This window comes from Poecile atricapillus, chromosome W, assembly GCF_030490865.1.
Source record: "Poecile atricapillus isolate bPoeAtr1 chromosome W, bPoeAtr1.hap1, whole genome shotgun sequence".
NCBI lineage: Eukaryota > Metazoa > Chordata > Aves > Passeriformes > Paridae > Poecile > Poecile atricapillus.
This window is the reverse complement of record NC_081288.1, coordinates 63,319,721-63,340,478: the sequence shown is the minus strand read 5'-3', so window position 1 is coordinate 63,340,478 and position 20,758 is coordinate 63,319,721. Positions and strand designations below refer to the sequence as shown.

Sequence of the window (20,758 nt, the reverse complement as noted above, 5' to 3'; positions counted from 1 at the left end):
ATACCCAGTTTGTTAAAAAGTCATGATTTATTGGGTTTTCAAAATGTTCTTATATACCCTTTTAGAGTTAATTTTGTGTTTTAAGTAATTATGAGTTTATGCAATTGCAATTTTTAGAGTTTTACTAGAGAAATTATTGTGGTTCTTTGAAAGTTAAAAAAAAAAAAGGTGTTTAAGGTGAATATTAACAGAAGTTGTCTTGCAATAATTAGTTTTAGAACCTAGGGTTAAAATATGGTGCGATTTACAGCTACTAAGAAAACCTTCCAATTAATGTTATCTACAGAAGAGATTTGTGGTTTAAAAAAATAATTAGTTAAGAGAACTTTACTTTACAAGACAAAGTTAACATAGAGCATGTATTATCTATTTGCTTGTTTTTTCCACAATTTTAATAAGGTAATTTCAATGTGAGTCCTTTTGTTATATAAAACACATATAATTGCATATATACCAATTTGGATTTTAGTTTAAAAATTGGACTTAATGTTTCTGAAAAGTGCTACAAAAGCTGAATGGCAACTTGCCAAATCCTGTGGTGGTGTTGTTTTTCTCTAAAAAACTGCACTTTAAAATCCTAACCAATTTAAGCATATACCAGGCAAATTCCTGTTATGAATGAGTATTTTTAGTAACATTTGCAGTTATTGTGGGTTATTCTCAAAGCTAGATGACATAGAATTGTGATGCATTTGTTACATTTTTATAATCTTTATAGTGAATCCATGTTATTGTTATTGTTATACTGTGTTTAAAAGGTATATTATCAAACTTTTAGCTGTTTTTGTAGTAACAGAATAAGATTAAGTTATGCTTTTATTTAATATAGATTAAGTGTTAATAGAATTAAGAATAGTCAAGTTTTATTATGTTTAGGCTTGAATGTTTTTAAGTTACATTTTATAACTTAGATATTCTTTTAAGGTTAAGTTTTGTTATTTCCTTTTGTCATAAATAATTATTATTAGGTTTAAATATTGTTTAATTTAAATTGTTTTATGTTTTATTGGAGACACTTGTCTAAACTGCAAAGTATAGTTATTTTTCTTAGAGAAATGAAGATAGCCACAACTGAGACAGCTATGATAGAACACTGATGAAACCTGCTTGTGGATAGAAGTGAATGCAATCTGTGACACCCTCGACTTCATTGGGAGTTCTATTGTTTGTTGCAATCTCTGCAGTTTTGTTTTTTATAGGTTTCTTATTTTTCAGTGTTTCCAGAATTTTAAGAAGGTGTGCCATTGCCAAGGATCAGATGCCATGGGAGAGGCTTCAGATTAAACCAACTGCTGCATGGTTTAATTGGTCTGGTACCTAAGGCTCCTGATCATTTGCTTTGCACAAATGCATTTCAACAGTTTGCTGTGCTGTAAGCATCTCATAACTGCTACTATTGAGAACCTTGTTTTAGAAATGAGTTAAGAGGCATCTTTCCAGTTTAAAGCCTAGGCCCTGGCCAAGCCTTGACTCTACCTGGATGGAATGTTTGCCAACAGATCCAGATGTTTTCTGTACCAAATCAGTATTTGAGTCACTTTTTGACTCAGCAATTTAACCCTATTAATATGACAGCTGGATCAATTTTGAAGTGAGCTTGGAGAATCATTTCCAGAGGCGATTATCCTTCACTGATTTTTTTGTTTCTGTCTGTTTGCTAACTATGGGATGCTGGTGCAGTGTATTAGTAATTAATAGTAGTTTTATATTATATATATTATTAATAATGTTTATTATTTAATTGATTTTTAAACTGTTATAGGTTCTTATTCATTGTGTGTATGGTTTTGTGTTGATATTTATAACAGAAGTACATCTCATTTTTATTTTTTTTTTAAGAAAACAGAGGAAATTGATGCCCTAAAAGCATTTAATTAGTGTAATTCATTAACTTCAAGGGGAGAAGTATCTGTGTTTTGTTGGCAGGTTCAAAAAGGTCACCTGTTCATCTGACCAGACTGTGTGCCTCTGAACACATGAGATCCAATGAACAGAGAAGTCACCACACAGCCTTGGTACTCCAGACATGGATCAGAAGTGGACCAGTCAGGACACAGTTGTGTCTGAACACTACATAGACAGTTTACCAACAGAAATTTTATGTTGTTATTATGATGTTGTGTCTCTACCAATTTTTCAGTTATCCTTTGTTTTAAGATTTAGAAGGATGTGAAGAACAACTTGAACATCAAAGCCCTCAGTCACCGATCAGCTGCCAGCTGACATCACGGGAGCAGTGAACATTCCAGGACTGAATCGTGTTAGAGAAATTCTGTAGACCTAAGAAAAATGTAGAGACTCCATCTAACTGTATATAAAGCAAATTGTAGTTGTGTTTTTACCCTTTCAGCAAATTGCTTCCACGCTTAGACTACATATACACCAGAGCACGTGTGTTAAAAGTAGTTAGATAATAGTTTAAGATAAAGAGTTTAGCCTGTGTAGTAATTATTATGTTAGTATAAAGTATAAGTATTCCCCCCTCAAGAGGTAGAGTAAGCATCTTTGAAAGTTCATTTAACGTTAAAGCTTTAGCTGTGAGTTTGCAAGTATGATGTCATTTACATGGAACAAACTGCTTATGGTAACTGTGCTGTGTATAGTCCTGACCAACTGTCTGCTAACATCCAAGTGACAGAACATATGGGTCACTCTGGCACATTGAACTGGCCAAAGGTCAATGTGTTTGAGCCTAGCCACACCTGGAGATCCTTTTGCACCTGTCTCATAGGAGTCCCTGAATGGGATCCTCCAGCATTTAAAGGTTTAGTTAGTAACGAGACTCGACTGAATCAACTGGCAATGTTGCAAGAGTGCAATCGCACTGTTGGCTTCACATTAAGACAACCTGAAGCCTGTTGGCAAGCAAAAATTACCAAAGTTCTCAATGTTACCATACAGCCCTCAGAAGAATTAGATTTGTTAGGTTCCACCAATACCTCAGGTGGATGGATAATGTTTGAACCCTCGACAAAAAGTAATTCCAACAAAGTAATGCAGCACTGGGCTGCAGTCAACCCTATAGCTGATCTCGTTACTACCATTGAAAGCAAAGCCTTTATTCATGGTGCAATCTCCCAGGACAATTACCAAAGCGATTACCTAGTTCCATATTCCTAATCTGTGGAGAGAGAGCATAGAATGAGATTCCTGCTAGTCCACGTAGAAGACCCTGTTATCTTGGGAAACTTACTTTGTTCCATCCAAGCTTACACCAATTGCTGAATGTAGCTAGCAAAGTGAAAAACATCAGTCAAAGCGAAGCCTGAATGAATTAAGGCCTAGCAACTCCAAAAAAGGCTCGCTTGTTAGACTAAGAAAGAATTGAACTTAACATGCACAATGTTAAGTGAGCTTTCAGCCAATGTGAGTAGTGTACGTCATGCAGTATTACAAAATTGAGCTGCAATTGACTTTTAGCACAAGGACATGGTTGTGAGGAGTTTGAAGGCATGTGCTGCTTGAATCTTACTGATCATTCAGCTTCCATCCATAAGCAACTACAACAGATACAGGATGGGTTACATGCCCTGAAAGAAGATAGTGACCCCATTGGAAGTTGGTTCTCCAGCTGGGGCATCACCGGATGGTTGAGGTCTCTTGTGCTAGAAGGGGGACGGACTTTACTTATAGTGTTAATTGGGATGACAGTTTAAATTGTATGTTATCTTGTCTTCATAAGAGTATAGAATGAGTCACATCTAAAGCCTGGTTTGTGCAAAAAGAGAAAGGGGGAATTGTTGATATATTTTATATATTAGTAAAGGCCTTTCTGCACAAACCAGCCTTTGAAATAAGTCGTGATATTAAGGGCTAAAATCCTTGAAACTTGCCTGCAGAAGAGAGAGTAAAGCAAAACAATATTCTTGTGTACAAGGGAAAAAATGTAAACTTGTGTGTGTTAGCCAATAGTAGCTTGCTCTGCCTGCGGACCCTGTAGAACCCTATAAAAGGTGTGCTAAAGATAGAAATAAACAGTGTTCACATTTACTTCTGTGAAGGCTGGTGAATAGCTGGCGGACTCTCAATAGGTCACAAATCTCAAGCTTGCATTAGGTCACAGCATAGATTCAGTTTGCTACCTCCAGGTTCATACTGGCAAGTGGAAACCCAGCAACTCTCAACTCTGGGTTTCCTTGGCAGCTTTATACTGCCTTCTGTTCCATCCTCTTCCAGGACGTCCCTTCTCATACCCTCCTACCTAAGAAGAGCAGCAGATATTCCTGCCCCAAGTCCCTTGCATGAATACTTACTGGGGGAATGTAATTCCACAAGGAGCTTTTGACTGGGAATATGCTTGAAATAATGTAGATTTATCTTCTCTGTAATAAACATGTATTCCTGTTATTAACAGTACCACAGAAGAGCCTGAAAGCAGCAGGAACATATTCAGACCCTTCCTGACTACAAGCACTCATATCATGACTTGCAATGCTTTTCTCCTGTCCCTACTTTGAAGCTGAGATGGGGAAAAGAAGCACTCAGGTAACTGGAAATTACTTTACCAGTACATGGTGTTAAACTGCAGTTCCCTCACCTTCCCTACTGTCCGATACTATTGTTCAAACTTCTCACCCCATCTCACTCTTTTCTTCAGTGCTTATCCTGCCTTCCAGCAAACTACCACTTCTCCCCTTATCAGATCTCTTTCTCGCCCCAGAACTAGAAGTTCACCTAATTCATATTTTCTTCTCCAAGTAGACTCCTCCAGACTCCCTCGAGCACTCTCAACTCTACAGATGAATGGTTTTGGGTTGCTTCTCTTTCCTGCCTCAGTTCCTTGTTCCTTTACTCCCACAAATCAAAGACAGCTTTCCCCACCACCGAGGCTAGGCTGCAGCTGTGAAAACCAAATTAAAACAAAAAAAATGTAAATACTACCCGTGCCTTTACAATCTGTTTAAAATAATTTCTTTTCTTGACTTTGTCTCTCTTCCCTTTCCCATCACAAAGCTCCAGGAAGCAAGCAGATGGTTGCTATAAAAGTGAAAAGGGATACTTCATCCTGGAGTGTGCCTGTGCCTCCATACTCCCTTTAGTTCAGGGCCAGGGGTCAGCTTCACCCAAAAATAACTGCCCAAGTGAGGTAACTCACATGAGATGATCTGTCCAAGCTTTGCACAGTTATAAATGACTGAGGGCAGGGCAGATCTGTGTGGAACTGAACTGGAAAAAAAAAAAAAAAATCAGGCAAAAGTCAATCCAAGATGGATTAGGATATGACAACATTCTGGGTCTAACACTACCACCGTTGCTGTTTTTTCTTAATTCTCTTTGGCATAAAAAGCTGAAGGGTTGAGGACACTGTCTTGCATCTGGCTGGGACCGAGTTAATTTTTTTTATTAGTAGCTGGTAGAGTGCTGTGCTTCTTTAGATTCATCACGTCTCTTCAGTACTGTATCTCTAGTTACCAGGATTTCCAAACTCTTCCAAACTTCACGACAACAAAAAGACGAAATTAGATACACACAATACACCTGACGTCTTTCACAGCCCCGAGCTGCAGTCTCGGTAACACAACCCGCACCGTGCCTTTCCCACTGTCCTCTGCTTAACAACACCGTGACTCTCTTCTTCACCCAGGGGTGGAGGGGCTGCCCTCAGCACCGCTCTTCCACAGCCACGTCCCACGGCCTCCGCTCGTCCCCGGCTCGGGGCTGCCCTCCGGAACTGCTCCCTCAGCGCTGCTCTCCCGTGCGGAGCCACCCCCAGCGTCGCTCACCCACCTCTCCCCGCAGCTTGCGGCTCAGGCTTTCCCAGTATTGCGTCGGGACCTGCGATGCCCGGAGCGCGGCCCCGTGAAGGGCCACAAAAGCCGCCAGAGCCTCCTCGCTGTCTCCCGCCATGGCTGGGCCGGAACGGGCCGGGCGGGGCCCGGGGCGGGCGGGGAGGCGGGAGCGGCGTTCGGGGCGTTCCCGCAGCCCGGATAGGGGCTAGGCCCTGGAACGAGCGAGGGCCGGGGGTATTGGGAGCGGAGGGCCGCTCTCAGGCGTCGCTGAGGAGAAGAGGTCTGAGTAGGCTTCAGTCTGTTGAGCAGATGGGGGTTCTGCTTTTGTTCTTCTCCTGCCCTTGAGCTTTAATAAAATTCACAGCATTCGTGGTGCAGTGCTGGCCGGAAGATGTTTTTTGTTTTCCCGATGTTTCAGGGACTCTTCTGGAAGACCCCGCCATAGCCTCTGAAGTGGGTTACGGGTGGGGTGTGAGGCATGGCAGGCACTGAGTGCCGAACGTAGCAGTGGGAATTGCATTAAATGGTCCTCAGGAAAAACATGAAGTGTTAGTCATTTATTAAATTAAAGTTTGGGGTTTTTTTTAATTCTGAATGTTGACAAGTGAATTTTAACGTGTAGGCCCGTCTTTAATATCTGTCAGTACAAGAGGGAGATGTGTTTTTTGCAAGTGCCTGTAGCAGAATGCTGCCTTCCCAGTTCTTTCCTTGCATGGTTTAGAAGAGATTTCTAAGAAAAACTCTTCCAAGATTTTGTGGGGAATAACTTGAGGCTTTTTAAACATTACTGGTAGCTTTGGTCTCACCTCAGGTATGGTTATAAAGCCCAAGAGCAAAGGCAGGTGTCTGACACTGCTCAGAGCACAGGTCAGGGCTTTGCTGTGCCTCCTGCTGTTAGCATTCAGGAACACACATAATCACGAATGATTATTTATCACACTTCATATAATCATTCGTTATAAATAAATGCTTTATTGAAGAGCTCTAGGTGTCAGGGGTACACATACCCAAATCTGACCCGACTTGGTTTTGAGTTGATTTTATACTCTATCGTTATGCAACTTACATATTAATTATTAAACTTACATTGTTCTATTGTATGCATTGTTTTTACCCAAGCATGGATTTCTCGTGATCCCCCCTTAGCCCCCCAACATTGTTCCTCATGTTCTTTAAACAATAATTATATCTAATCACATCTAACAATTGTATCATTTATCATATACTGATTATACAGGTGCAGTTTGACCTGATCTTTGACAAGCACAAGGCCTAACATTTCTCAGGGCCTACTTTTCCCAGGGCTTACCAAACCTAACTTTCTTTCTAAGTCCCTGAATTTTCTAAGATTTTAGAACCTTTTACTATCACTGCTGCTGGGAGAACCCACATTGCTCCCTCTATGGATTATTTCCTCCACAGACTGGAAATTCCTTTTCCTGGCAGTGCATCCTCAAGTCAAGGATTCAACTTCAGTGCTGCTTGGGCTGGCAGCACAGTACTGTGCTGGGAGGGGCATCCTACAACCCTGGAAATAGTCAAGTTCAGGAAATAGGATTTTAGGATCTAGTTGCTGGTCAAGAAAGCTTCACATTCACAGACTACAGTCAGTAGAGAATGTGCCATGTTGAAGAAATACCTCTTTGTTCTCTGCGCTGTCTAGTCTGGCTGGGCTCTGTAACTACCCAAGAGTAGCAACAATCCCTTTCTCCACATAATCACAGAATTATTCAGGAGGAAGGTCTATGAATTAAAGGGCTACAATAGGTTGACTGGGCAGAGAGTGAGTAGGAAGAGATTTTAAATGGTGCCTACATGCTATAATTATACATCACCACTCAGCAGCTGAGGATCTAACTCAAATCTCCAGGTTGGATATCTGAATAATAAATGCGGGCAAATTGTCCTCTTTACCTGAGACTGTGTCTACCTCACCATGTGCCATGTTCGCACATTTCCTCAGCAGAAAGGCTCCACTAGGATGTCTCTAAGGCGATCTCCCTGATTAAACAGCAGAAGATCAAAAAATAGTTGGATTTCCAATGTTCCTTGACTGTGTTTCCACCCTGCTACCCTGAGTTTGAGCACATTTTTTGCTAATATTGTGCTTTGGGAAAAGAGGATGGCTGTGGTGTTGATCTTGCCCTAGTACTGTAAAATGTGGAGATTTGACCACTTACTAGTAGTCCTCCTGGGGACCTTGCTTACTTGAAAAGGCCACCCTTCCCTCATTTCTGTCTTTGTCATGTTATGTAGTTAAAAAAAAAAAAAATATTTTTTTCTTAAACAGACCAAGGAGGAAAGGTTTGGGGTGTCTTCATGTCTTTGTTCAGTAGTGCCACAGTGATCATGCCCAGACCAGAGGCAAGGGGAATGTGATCCTGTTTGAACATGAGATTCACATAATTATTTTTCTCTCCAAGTGTAGGCAGCTGCCTTCTCACTGCTTCTTTGCACTTCCATCTCACTTTGGATGGGAGCTGTGGTTGCTGGCTGGCCGGCTGTGGTTCCAGGATGTTTGGGTGAGTTTGCAGGTCTGGGGGCTGCTGCTGCTAAACTCCAAGTAATAAATAAGACAGTGAGAATCACTGATGTTAAGAGTACACTGTAATTTGGCTCTTTTCTGACTTTGTCCAGCACTTACCCAGATGTGGTCTTGCTCAGCTGCTGTGCTTGGCAGCTTGTTTTTCTTTTTTGCTTGTTTTCCACAACAGGAGTAATTCCTGGAGCAGGGAGTGGGAGCCAGCACTCACCATTCTTCAAGCACCCTGAGGCTTTCAGGAGCAGTCCTTCCTACTCTGATGGATGCCAGAACCATAGCCCACAGGTACCACTGCCAGCTTCGCACGAAAGGAGGTGTTTGTGGATAATCTTTGTAAAGAAAACTCACCATAGTATTTTATTCTGATTGTTTCCTTAGGAAGAGTTGCTAATTTACAGTGCCTGAACAGCGCAGCCCTTACTTAGGCAATGTGCTAGTTAAATTTTATGGGTTACTTTATATACGTATTCATAAAGAATGCAAAAAGATCCCAGCAAGGCTGAGCCTACTAGCACTACCCCAGTCTAAAAGAAGAGGATTTAGCCTTCTGTCACTATCCATAGTAAGACAACCCAAGGAACCCTCAATCCTCTCTGTCACAGCAGACCCCTTGACTTATCCACTACCACATTTAGTTCCCACCCTGCAGCAGTCTGCAGCAGAAGTTTATCATGAGTTAGCATATGTGAAGTAGCATTTGTCCCCAACAAACACAGCGAGAGTTTTAAAAAGTTTTCTGAGTCTGGCAGTTTGTCACTTTATTCGAAATGTTTATGGCTATCTCATCCAAATAGATCTGATGTACGCTCCCACTTCATATTCCTGTTGTTTAATGTTAGAACCTTCCTCTTGGTCAACATGGCATCGAAACCTCCTTAAGAGAGGTAAGGATGTAAGGGGCAGAAGAGACCTTAACATCATAGAGAAAAGGAGATGAAGGGACATATTTTTGGTGCACTTCAAAATAAAGCCTGTAATATGTTTTAAAATAAACCATTTACTTTCAAGTCAACAGCTTTCTCAGTGGTAAAACTAGAACTTCAGAGCATGCAAAGCTGTGATAGGGGCTTAGATGAGAGGAACATCATTTGCTGTAAATACTTTATCATAGCTGTATAGCTATGATAAAGGTCAGAGAGGTTTGTAAGAAGGCTGTTGTAAGAAGTGAAAATGTATTATTCTCTATAAAAAAAACAGTTACTGTTATAGTTTTTAGTTATAGTATAGTTACAGATTTTGACTGCTTTGTGGACAGGTACAACTTTTGGGAAGGTTTTGCAACACCCACCTGCCAGCTGGAGTCTGTATGAGGTCTGTCCCATACCTTGGCTACCGTGTGACAGTGGCGCTGTGTAGGAAAACATTTTAACAGAGCAAGGGCATGATATTTTAGTCAAAGCCTGTCTGCACAACCCAGCTTTCAACCCAGATGACAATTCCAAAGATAGTGTCCTTGGAACTTACCTGGAACAGTGAGAATGAAGAAAAACAATGATGTTGTATACAAGAAAAGGAATGATAAACAAAATGTATTAGCCAATAGTAGCTTGTTAAGCCACGTGAACCCTGTAGGACCCTATAAGAGTGTGCTAAAGATAGAAATAAAGCAAAGTTCACTTTTACCTCCATGAGGACTCAGTGAACATTCTGAGCAGTTTTCCATTACCTGGTGCTCTGAACAGGGACCCTTTGTGGGCAAAGGGTACCAGCTTGGCAAGTTTGCGCAGTGGTTGGATGTGGAAAGCGGATCGGGGCTGAGGGAGCAGATTCGTGCAGTGGTTGGACATGGAAGTGGATTGGAACTGGGTGGTGGGTTCGTGCAGTGGTTGGACATAGAATTGCGAACATAAGCTGGGGAAAACTGGGGACAGAGGAGTCTGAGATGAAGATCGAAGGCAAATAAGCGTCAGCACTCAGGGAGGAGGAGTTGCAAATCTCCCCCCGTCCAGGGCTGCTAGCATGGATATTCAATTTGTGGCAGCACAAAAACTGCTTCAAAATATACTCGTTAAATGAGGGGAAGCAGTAAGGGATAAGGACCTAGAAAAGCTTGTTGTATGGGCTAGAGAAAACAGGCATTTGAAAGTGCCTCCACTGCTTTTTGCAGTGGAAGAATGGAGAAAAATAGGAGACCAGTTGTGGGAGAAAATGATTATGGGGAAAAGCAAGGACACTGTCTTACAACCTGACTTGGCAGATTGTAATTAATACCTTAAAAGACATGAAATAGAAATCTACCCAGGCTGCAAGCCCTGTAATTCTACATGCAGCAGCAGTCCCACTGTCCACTGCTGGGTGAACATTCTTGGCAATGACGCCCTTGGAGAGAGGTGGGGAGAGTCAGAGAGAAAATAAGGAGATGTCCAGTGTTTTTAAATCGATTGTGGACATACAGGGGCAAAATACTAACTCTATCTTTGAAGAGAAGCCAAATTTAGATTAGTATCCACCCGACCCAGGGGGACATGGGGGGAGCATTGGAGCATGCGTAGAGAACAGAGACACCCCCATGGCAGAGCCGCTGCAGAAGAAGCTCCAAGGCCATGCTGGACAAATATCAGCAATTACAGAGTCAAAAAATTGCTAACTATATGGTATCTAGTTTGAAATTCATTACTGTAATTAAAGGTTGGTAAGTTGCAATGGTCACTGCTGCTATCACCTGGCCCTGAGAAGCTCTTCGCTTAACACTGTTTTTGTAAAATCGTTCCTTTTCCCTCTGTCTGCAAATAATGAGAGAATTATTGAAAGAACTGCATTTGTTAAAGTTAACTTTGTGGGTATTTTTCTCTCACTTTTTCCCCTCTGCGAGCATATGTGGGGGATGACAAAGACTTCACTCAAACCTTCTAGAGGTAACAGCAGCAGAGTGGGCATTCAGCCCCCCAGCTCCTTCTCCGAGAAGAAGCGCTGGGATAGTACCCGGTTTGTTAAAAAGTTATAATTAATTGTTTTCTTAGAATGTGTTTATATACCCTTTTAGAGTTAATTTTGTGTTTTTAAGTAATTATGAGTTCTTGTGGTTTTAGAGTTTTACTGGAGAAATTACCACAACCCTTTAGAAAATTCAAAAAACCCCTCTTTAGAAATGTTTACAGTAAATATTAACAGAAGTAAAAAGTTACCTTGCAAGAATTAGTTTTAAAACGTAATGTCAAAATATTGAATGATTTACAGCTACTAATAAAACAACCTTCCAATTAGTGTTATCTACAGAAGATATTCATGGTTTAAAAAATAATTAGCTAGGAAAACTTCACTGTACAAAACAAAGTTAACTATATTACCCATTTGCTTGTTTTTTCCACAATTTTAATAAGGCAATTTCAATGTGAGTCTTTTTGCTATAAAAAACACATGTAACAGTATATATACCGATCTGGACTTCAGATTTTAATTAAAAATTGGACTTGATGTTTCTGAGAAGTGCTACAAAAGCTGAAAAGCAATTCACCAAATCCTGCGTTGTTGTGTTTTTCCTCTAGTAAAACTGCACTTTAAAAATCCTAACCAACTTAAGCATATACCAGGCAAATTCCTGCTACTAATAAGTATTTTCAGTAACATCTGTAGTTACTATGAGTTATTCTCAAAGCCAAATTACATAAAATCATAATGTATTTATTACATCTTTATAATCTCTATAGTAAATTCATGTTGATGTTACATTTTGTTCAAAAGGTATACACCAAACTTTCAATTGCCTTTTTTGTAATAATAGAGTAAGATTGAGTTATCTTTTCATTTGATATAGATTTGTTACCTCTGTCTCTCTTTTCTTTGCCTCCTTTGGGCTCTGTTCTCTGTGGATATATCTTTTCTTTAGTCTCCCAGCCTCCTCTGGGCTGAATTCTCTGTAGATACAGGTTTTTTCTCTAATTCCTGAATTCTCCCGGGATCCTCCCTCGCGGGGAGTTCCACTTATCTCAGTTCTCATTATTTGAAGTAAACTCTCGAGCTCGTTAAAATCTTGTTTCTCGTGTTTATTGCAGGATCCTCACAAAACTTAACAGGTCTCTTCAGGCTGGTTACAAGGTTAATCTTTGCAATCTGGTACATTTCTTTCTTCTGATGGTACAAACAAGGCCTTGTGGCACACTTCATGTCTGATACACAAAATGGCCCTGAACTACGCAGTTCTTTTACCTTTATACCTAGTTTTATCCAATTAACAATAGACACGTATATTATTTTTCTTAATGACCCAATGACCCATCACCTCTGTGATGCACTGCGGCATTTTCTATCCAATCACTAACTATTACCCAAAAACCTCCAGGAGAAGAACATGAAGAAGAAAGAAGAAAGACAAGGGACAACACCCTAAATCTTCCATATTGTCTCCTGTTCTCTAAACTACTTTTTTCACCCAGTGATTTAAGAAACTTTCTAATCTACACACCTACCTTTCTTATCTAACTTTAACATTTGTTTTCATGTATCACCATGAAAACATGCTCATGAATTTCATATTATATGAAATTCAGTGTTCTCTTGAATCTCAGAACTAAATATTAAAAACAAGGGCACACAGTCTGTATTTCAGACTCCAACAAGATTAAGTGTTAATAAAATTAAGCAAAGTTAAATTTCATTAAATTTAGGTCTGACTATTCTTAGGTTTTATAAGTTTGGTATTCTTTTGAAGTTAAGTTTTACTATTTCCTTCTGTCAAAATTAATTTCTGCCAAATTTAAAATTTAAATCATCTCACGTTTTGTTAAAATACACTTGTCTTTTATTGCAAAGTATAGTTATTTTCCTAGAGAGATGAAGATGACTACGACTGTAACAGCTGTGATGAAACACTTATGCACACCTGCTTGTGGATGGAGGGGAATGCAGTCTGTGACACCCTTGATTTCATTGGGAGTTCTATTGTTTGTTGCAATCTCTGCAGTTTTTGTTTTCTATAGGTAACACAAAAGAATAGTGACTGTTATTTACTAGGAAATTTAGAAGTTTTTTACCTTATTTAATTTTTGGTCATTAAGATATTAATGTTCTAAAAATATTATCTTGATTTTCTCAGACACTGCTGACAGTCATTGTATAATATGAATTTATGGATATTTTATGAGCATTATCTATAGGGTGTCATTGTTGTATTTATAGCTGGCTTCTTATATATTTTAACATATCTTTGTGTAGTTACTTTTTAGACATATGTCATTTGAGATCTTTTTGGTTTCTATCTGCAGATGCATCTCTGTAAACAAGCTATACAGCTGTTCCTAAGAGTTTTTCTTGGTGTTTTTACTCCTTTCCTTGTTTAAGGAGACTTGCTTTTGCCTTATCCAGTGTAGCTTTATTATTTTTCAGTGCTTCCAGAATTCCAAGAAAATGTATTGTTACTGAGTCAGCTACCATGAGAAAAACTTAATATTAAATCAACTGCTAAATGGTTTGATTAGTCTGTTGCCTAAGACTTCTTATCATTTGCTTTACACAAATGCATTTGAACAGTTTGCTGAGCTTTAAGCATCTCATAGCTGCTATTATTAAGAACCTTGTTTTGAAAATGAGTTAAGCGACATCTTTCCAGTTTAAAGCCTAAGGCCCTGGCCAAGCCTTGACTTTACCTGGACAGAATGTTTGCCAACAGATCAGATGTCTTCTGCACCAAATACAGTATTTGAGTCACTTTTGACTTGGCAATTTGACCCTATTAATATGACAGCTGGATCAGTTTTAAAGTAGGCTTGGAGAATCATTTCCAGAGGTGGTTATCCAGTCCTTCACTGATTTTGTTGTCTGTTTACAGACTATGAGATGCTGGTGCAGTGTTTTAGTGGTAAATAGTAATTCTGTATCACATCTGTTATTAATAATGTTTATTATCTGACTGATTTCTGACTGCTGCAGGTTTTTCGTTCATTATGTGTATAGTTTTGTGGTGATATTAATATGCATGATAAAAGTACATCTCACTTTTAAAAACAAAAGGAATTGATTCCCTGAAAGCATTCGATTAATGTAGTATGTGCATTAGAAATTTAGATCACAATTCATTTTGAATAATGAAATATTTATATAAAAAAATTAGAAAAGATCATATAATCTGAATTGACAATTAAGTGTACCACAGCTAAGCCAAAATGATTCATTAACTTCAAGAGAAGTGACTATGTTTTGTTGACGGGTTCAAAAGGGTCACCTGTTCATCTGACCAGACTGTCTGCCTCTGAAAACATGAGACCCAGTGAACAGAGAAGTCACCACACAACCTTAGTACTCCAAACAAGATCAGAAGTGAATCTGCCAAGACAGTTATGTCTGAAAACTACACAGACAGTTTGCCAACAGAAGTTTTATGTTATCTTCATAATGTTGAGTCTCTACCAATTTTCTTCAGTTATTGCTTGTTTTAAAATTTGAAAGAATGTGTTGTATAAATTTTTCTAAACACTCAGTCTCTATCCATGAACAACTAAAACAGCTGCAAAACAGGTTACACGCCCTGAAAGAAGTTGATGACCCCATTAGAAGTTGGCTAAGTAGTTAAAATCTCTTGTACTAGAAGAGAGACTAATTTTTGTTGTAGTATTAATAGGGGTAGTTATTGTAAGCTGTACGTTATCATGTATCCATAAAGGTCTGAAACGAATTGTTTCCAAAGCCTGGGCTGTGCAAAAAGAAAAGGAGGAATTGTAGGAAAACATTTTAACAGAGCAAGGGCATGATATTTTAGTCAAAGCCTGTCTGTACAACCCAGCTTTCAACCCAGATGACAATTCTAAAGATAGTGTCCTTGGAACTTTCCTGGAGCAGTGAGAAGAAAAACAATGATGTTGTGTACAAGAAAAGGAATGATAAACAAAATGTATTAGCCAATAGTAGGTTGTTAAGCCGCACGAACCCTGTAGGACCCTATAAGAGTGTGCTAAAGATAGAAATAAAGCAAAGTTCACTTTTACCTCCATGAGGACCCAGTGAATATTCTGAGTGGTTTTCCATTAGGGCTGTGCTGTCCTGTTGTGTGGCTGGATGGTCACATGAGTGAGGAGGGAAACCCATGTTTTGACCTTGCAATGCACGCCCAGTGTGAGCGTGGAGCTTGGAAAGAGCCTGGGAGAACACTCTGCAGGTGGATGAATGATCTTAGCAGGTTGCACTCAGCCTCCCCTCTAAAAATCTGGCAAGAAATCAGTGTGTGTGAAGGATAATAAACCAAACAAATTATCTGGCACAAACAATACTTCCACTGAGTGTTTTCCCTAAGAGACAAAGTTACTGGACCCATTTTATGTGCTGACATAACACACACTGACAAGTGCAGGTGTTTTACTCTCAAAGATACTCTTTCATTGCTCATGCAGTACTGGGGTAGGGGGAGGCTGCCCTCATTCTGGGGGTACAACCAAGAAAAAACACGTTGCCAGGCAGCTCCAAGGATCTTGTGTCCCTGTAGGCAATCCAGCATGCTGCCCTCAGTCCGGAGGCATCCTCCACAGCTACTGCTGCAGTTTTTCATCAGCTGCTTGGGTATCTTCTGAAAGGCAGATATCTGTTCTTCCCTTTCCCATGTCTTTAGGCATACATAGCATGCTGTCTAATATATTAGTTTTATAGAAGTTGGACCATTACTTAGAAACACTGTTCTACACACACAAGTGAGGTAGAGGTGCTGTTATTCTACCTGTTATTCTACCCATTAAGAAGTGCTTTTGGAGTGTAGCATACCTCATGCTGTGCTGACTGTTGATTTAGATGTAGTATTTAAGAGGCAAAAATAGCCAGTTATGATGGTTACAGGATAGACCCTTTCTGTGACACCAGGAGTCTGTTGATTGATAATTAATCTATGCCCAGCCTGCCTTCACTTATCTGCTGGGTTGTGCCAGAGTGCTGTTCCTCAGGCCCTTATGTTTTGTATACTTGTTGGGAAGTCATGGCAAGATTGGAACTGAGAATGGACCCCTCTGCAATTTACACCAGGCAATGCCTCTTCCAGTAAATGAGAATCTTGTACTCAAATGAAGACTGTCATGACTGCTGAAACTTAAGTTGCTGCTACAAAAATTTCCTGTTCTACCCTTGTTTAGAAAGAAATCAGTTTGACAAGCAGGACTTTCCTCTCATGAAGCCATTCTGGCTGTGACCGATGCCTGTGTGGTCCTCCAGGTGTTTTTCAGTAACTCCTGGCATAACCTCTTCCATGATTTTACCAGGCACTGAAGTGACACTGGCAGGTTTGGAGTCTCTGTAGTCCTCCGTCCTTGCCCTTCTTGAAAATTGAGACAATGTTTGCCAGCTTCCAGTCAGCCGGGACCTCTCTGCATTCACATTCCAGATTTTGTCCTTGTGCACAGATACTTCATTACCAGTAATCAGCTTGATTTCCAATGACTTTTAGGAACTTAGAGGTTCAGCTTTTCTGTCTTTGATAGAAGCTGACTTTTCTTGTTACTCGTTTAAAGCTCTGAAGGACAGCTGAGTGTCATTTCATATGGTGTTTCTGTAGTCCCATAAAAGTGATGTTGTTCTTCTTGGAATACAATGAGGATAGCTGCCATATTACCTGAGTGAATCCCTACCAGCTGAAAAAGGCAGTAATTGATAATTTGCAGCCAATTTCCTGATGCCTTTCAAACCTGCCAGACACTGAGAGTCATCAGTCATACCAACAGTATTTATATAATGATCAGTAGATATAAAATCAGCAAAGCTGATACTGTTACATCATAAATGCTTTCTCTCAACAAGCTGAATTGCTTACACAGATAGCAGCAGAATGGCACATACCATGCTAAACATGACAGCTTCCTTCCTCTTTCTTTGAGGCTGCTTCTCAATAGAAGTCTGTGACAAAGGGCATCTGCATGAGCTATACATGGTAACACCAGAGTTAGTTTAACAAGTAGTTAAGAGTCATAGAGGGATATTGGTGATGTGGTCCTTCCCTGTAGCCAGGATTTCTTCTTTGAAAAACTCTCCTTGAAGCCTGTTTGGAAGGAACTTTTATCAGTGTTCCACAAACTCCAGTGGTTTGATGAGAAAGAAAAAGCTCTCTGTTGCTTAAGGATAAAAATTAGATTAAAATATGTAAATGCTATCAAAAAAGATAAGTTATCTTCTTATTCTTGTCCACACTTGTGCAAGAAGCCTTGTCCTATACACAAATAAATGGCAGGCAGGGGTATCCATTCCTTTTAATGTTTATTATTAAAGTGATTTTAACAAAGGTTTTATTACATGCTTCATTTTTAATTTTGACATAGAAATCAAAGCTATTAATATACAGATGCAAAACGAAATGTATTTTCTTATAAGGTACATTTACAACAACATTTTCTACTATAAATCTGCCAGAATTGTTAAAATATTGGTAAAGCTTAGCATTATGTTTTATTTTCTAAGTATCAAATTTTATACAGTTATTCACTACCCTTGCTCTAAACTATTATTGTACATTTCATATGGAAATAGCTGTTTGTACACAATTTACATTTGTAATAAAGCTTAGAAGTCCCAGCAGCCTCTACAACAGTTCAGTTTAAATTCACACTCCTCTACAGTGGTTTGTGTGGAGCAAATTGATGCAGAAATCAGTATTGTATCCTGTGTGCTTCCCCCTGAAATCCAGCCTGCCAGAAATTTCTGCTTAAACTGGTGCTGGTCATGATCATAATGAACTTCTTTGCACATGAAAGTACCACTGGCCTCAGTGATTTTGTCTAAAATAGGCTCTGTGATCTGATCCAAGGGAATAAATTCCCTTTTATTTCTGACCTCTGTGTTGTTTCTTATCCTAAAAGTGGAAGAAGAACTTTAAAAAGAAGATCTTTAAAATACATCTTCTTCTTATGTTGTGAAAATGAGAAGCACTTTAGAATGACACTTGATAGTTAGTTCTGTTTCAATTAGGGTGTTAAATTGCCCCAGAAAACTCTTCCTGTCATGCCTGCGAGACTGGAGAAATAACAGGATCTGTAATCTGGAAGGATAAATCTGGCAACTGCCTCACATCCACCCCAGTCTCCTAAAGTATCTTTATAATCAACATGTTGAGTCCTTGCTGCTCTCAATGCAAATTCATGGCCTTTCTAAGTTATAAAACATAGAAAACAATATTTACAAAATAATCTTAATTAAAAAAGTAACAAAAACAAACTCTAAAAAAGTTATTTTCACAATAATTAAAATAAAGTTTAATTAATCAAAGCCACTTTTTTCCTAGATATTGAGAAAATTGAATTGCAATTTAAAGTTGTTATCTCCGCTCTCTGAATGATGGTTTAAATTATTAGATCTAAAGGTACTTCTGTACATTTTACTCTTGTATATTACATATTAATTTTATAGATTAAAAGCTTTATGATGAAAGAATAAATAAATGAAGTAACAAACCGGAATTGTATATATTCAGATCCTTAGATAACAGTTTTTTGACATTGTTTATTCCCACTCTGCTTCTATTCAGATGTGAGATAAAACACAAGAATTGTCTCTGAATCCAAGTCTCTCACTGAGGAATAAATTCCCTACAGAATAGTACCTTACAGAAATTTCCTTTCTTCCAAAAATTCTTCTGGAAGACAAGAGTATTCCTTTTCCCAAGTGCCTACAACAGTCTCTCATTCTAGAAAACTATTTAATTAAGGTCCCAAAGTACTGAGATTCTATAAGAACTCCTCCAGTTACTCCCATTCCTTTTCAATCAGTGGTTTTAAACTATGAAAAAATGCAACTCCTTTAAGTCATGATACAGATATAAGGAACTGTGTGTGTCACTCATTCCCATCATTAAGAAATCATACAGACCTCTGAGGTGGCTGAGAAATTTGCCACTGGGTCCAGTTGTTGAATATTACTCCAGCTAAGTTTTTAAGAGCATTCAAAGGTATTTAGATAGTCCAGATATGGGAGCTGTCACAGAGCAGGTGAGCTTTGCTGTCAAACACCTCTCAGCAGATCTTGTGTAAGAATCACCGCACTACTTTTGCTCCTGAAGTTCCTAACCTGCTGTCTGCAAGATTAAAACTGGGTTTTTTATAGGTAAGACTGATCTGAGAAATTTGAATGTGTTGGGCAGGCTTATAAAAAGGCACAGGTTGGGGTTTGACTGTCCTTTTGGCATGCTGAACATATGTAAAGAATGTTTCTCACTCATATAGCAGCATCCTTGCATTCTGCTCACAGACAGGATTTCAGGTGAGCTGTGCTCTTTAAAACCCACTGACAACTCAGAATGTGGACCCTCTGAAAACTCTCTGACCAATCCTGTATTTATTTAAGCTAGTCTAAAACTAAACTAAACTAAATTAAATTAAACTAAACTAAACCTGGCTTACAAGGTAAGCTAGTTTTAAGTAAGCTTACTTTTAAGTAAGCTTACTCTAGAATGAAGCTGCTGTGTAGGAAGGATTAGTCTAAATCTGAAGTAGTCATAACTTTATTCTATGGGGGAGGCACAATGAGGAAATAAATTTCTTTTGAGAAGTTGGTCTTTAGGTAAAAATCTAATGTATGATGGAAGAAGGAAGACGGGGCAAGAAAATGGGATGAAAGAAAGACTTCAGAACTTTAAAATCCAGTTTCAGGAGCTAAATCTCCAGGCAGAGTAAGCCTTATAATTGAAGGCAAGATACAGTGTGGCAGAAGAGGTGGCAATCCACTGAACACAGAATCCTGCTGCTCCCTGTACTCAAATGACACACAGAGGCACTTTTGTTTCCTCAGCACTTTCAAGGCACAATTCAGGGCTTGATGAGCACCTTGTTATTGCTGCAGTGTCCTGGACTGCAGCAGGTGTGCAGACAGTGAGAATGTTTAGGGATGATTCGCCACCACCTCATTAAAAATAAGCACAGTATTTAAATCAGAAAGAGAGGCTTAAAACAGTAAGTGCTGCAGGTGCAGCTTTAAGCACACAGACATTTGCAAATTGAAAATAAAGAGCTCTGTTTGTGCCACAGAACTGGGCAATCATAAATGGGCACTTCTTCAGTCTACCTGTAACTAAGATATTGTCGCACTACAGTAGGAACAGTGAAGTATGACACAGACTCTCTTAGCTGGGTTGCCCAAGAGACCAAGTTTTATTATTTCAGATCTTCTTTTATAGACAGATCCGAGAACGTTTGAGAGGTGAAACTCTCATTGATCATTAAACCAACACATCACCAGCATTGGTCAATTGGGTACTACACCCCTTGACTGTTTCTTGCAAGTAAATAACAAGGATCTAAACAGCACCTGCAAAAGTTGTTGTCTTCTCCAAGGACTGTTTGGATTCCTCCTTATGATTTCTCAGGCCAGAGTGAGAACCTTGTGTGACTTAGTTTCACACAGGCTCTGTGCTCCCTGCCTGCTTTCTTGCATTCAGCATCCATAACACATAAATGTGTTGTTGCACCTGTCCTTTGTTGACAATGTGTAATTCTGTAAGAACAGATAAAGGGCTTTATTTATTGATATGTTCAAATGCAGTATTTCAGATTCAGGGTAAAAGCTAACATGTTATATTCTGCCACGTTCATGAAGC

At 39.2% G+C, this 20,758-nt stretch overlaps 1 protein-coding gene across 3 annotated transcripts in view; it reads right to left on the bottom strand.

Moving 5' to 3' along the window:
• Nucleotides 1–5,873, bottom strand: part of LOC131591461 (tubulin--tyrosine ligase-like protein 12) — a 32,525-nt gene extending 26,652 nt beyond the window's left edge. For 2 of the 3 annotated variants that reach the window (XM_058862191.1, XM_058862192.1), the window contains exon 1: nucleotides 5,728–5,864. Coding sequence is in view for 1 of the 3 variants with exons in the window: in XM_058862190.1 (XP_058718173.1) it covers nucleotides 5,728–5,847 (120 nt within the window). In the remaining 2 variants the exon portion in view is untranslated. Of the gene's footprint in view, nucleotides 1–5,727 lie in introns of all 3 variants that reach the window. The other variant, XM_058862190.1, reaches the window with a different exon arrangement.
• Nucleotides 5,874–20,758: the final 14,885 nt, after the last annotated feature.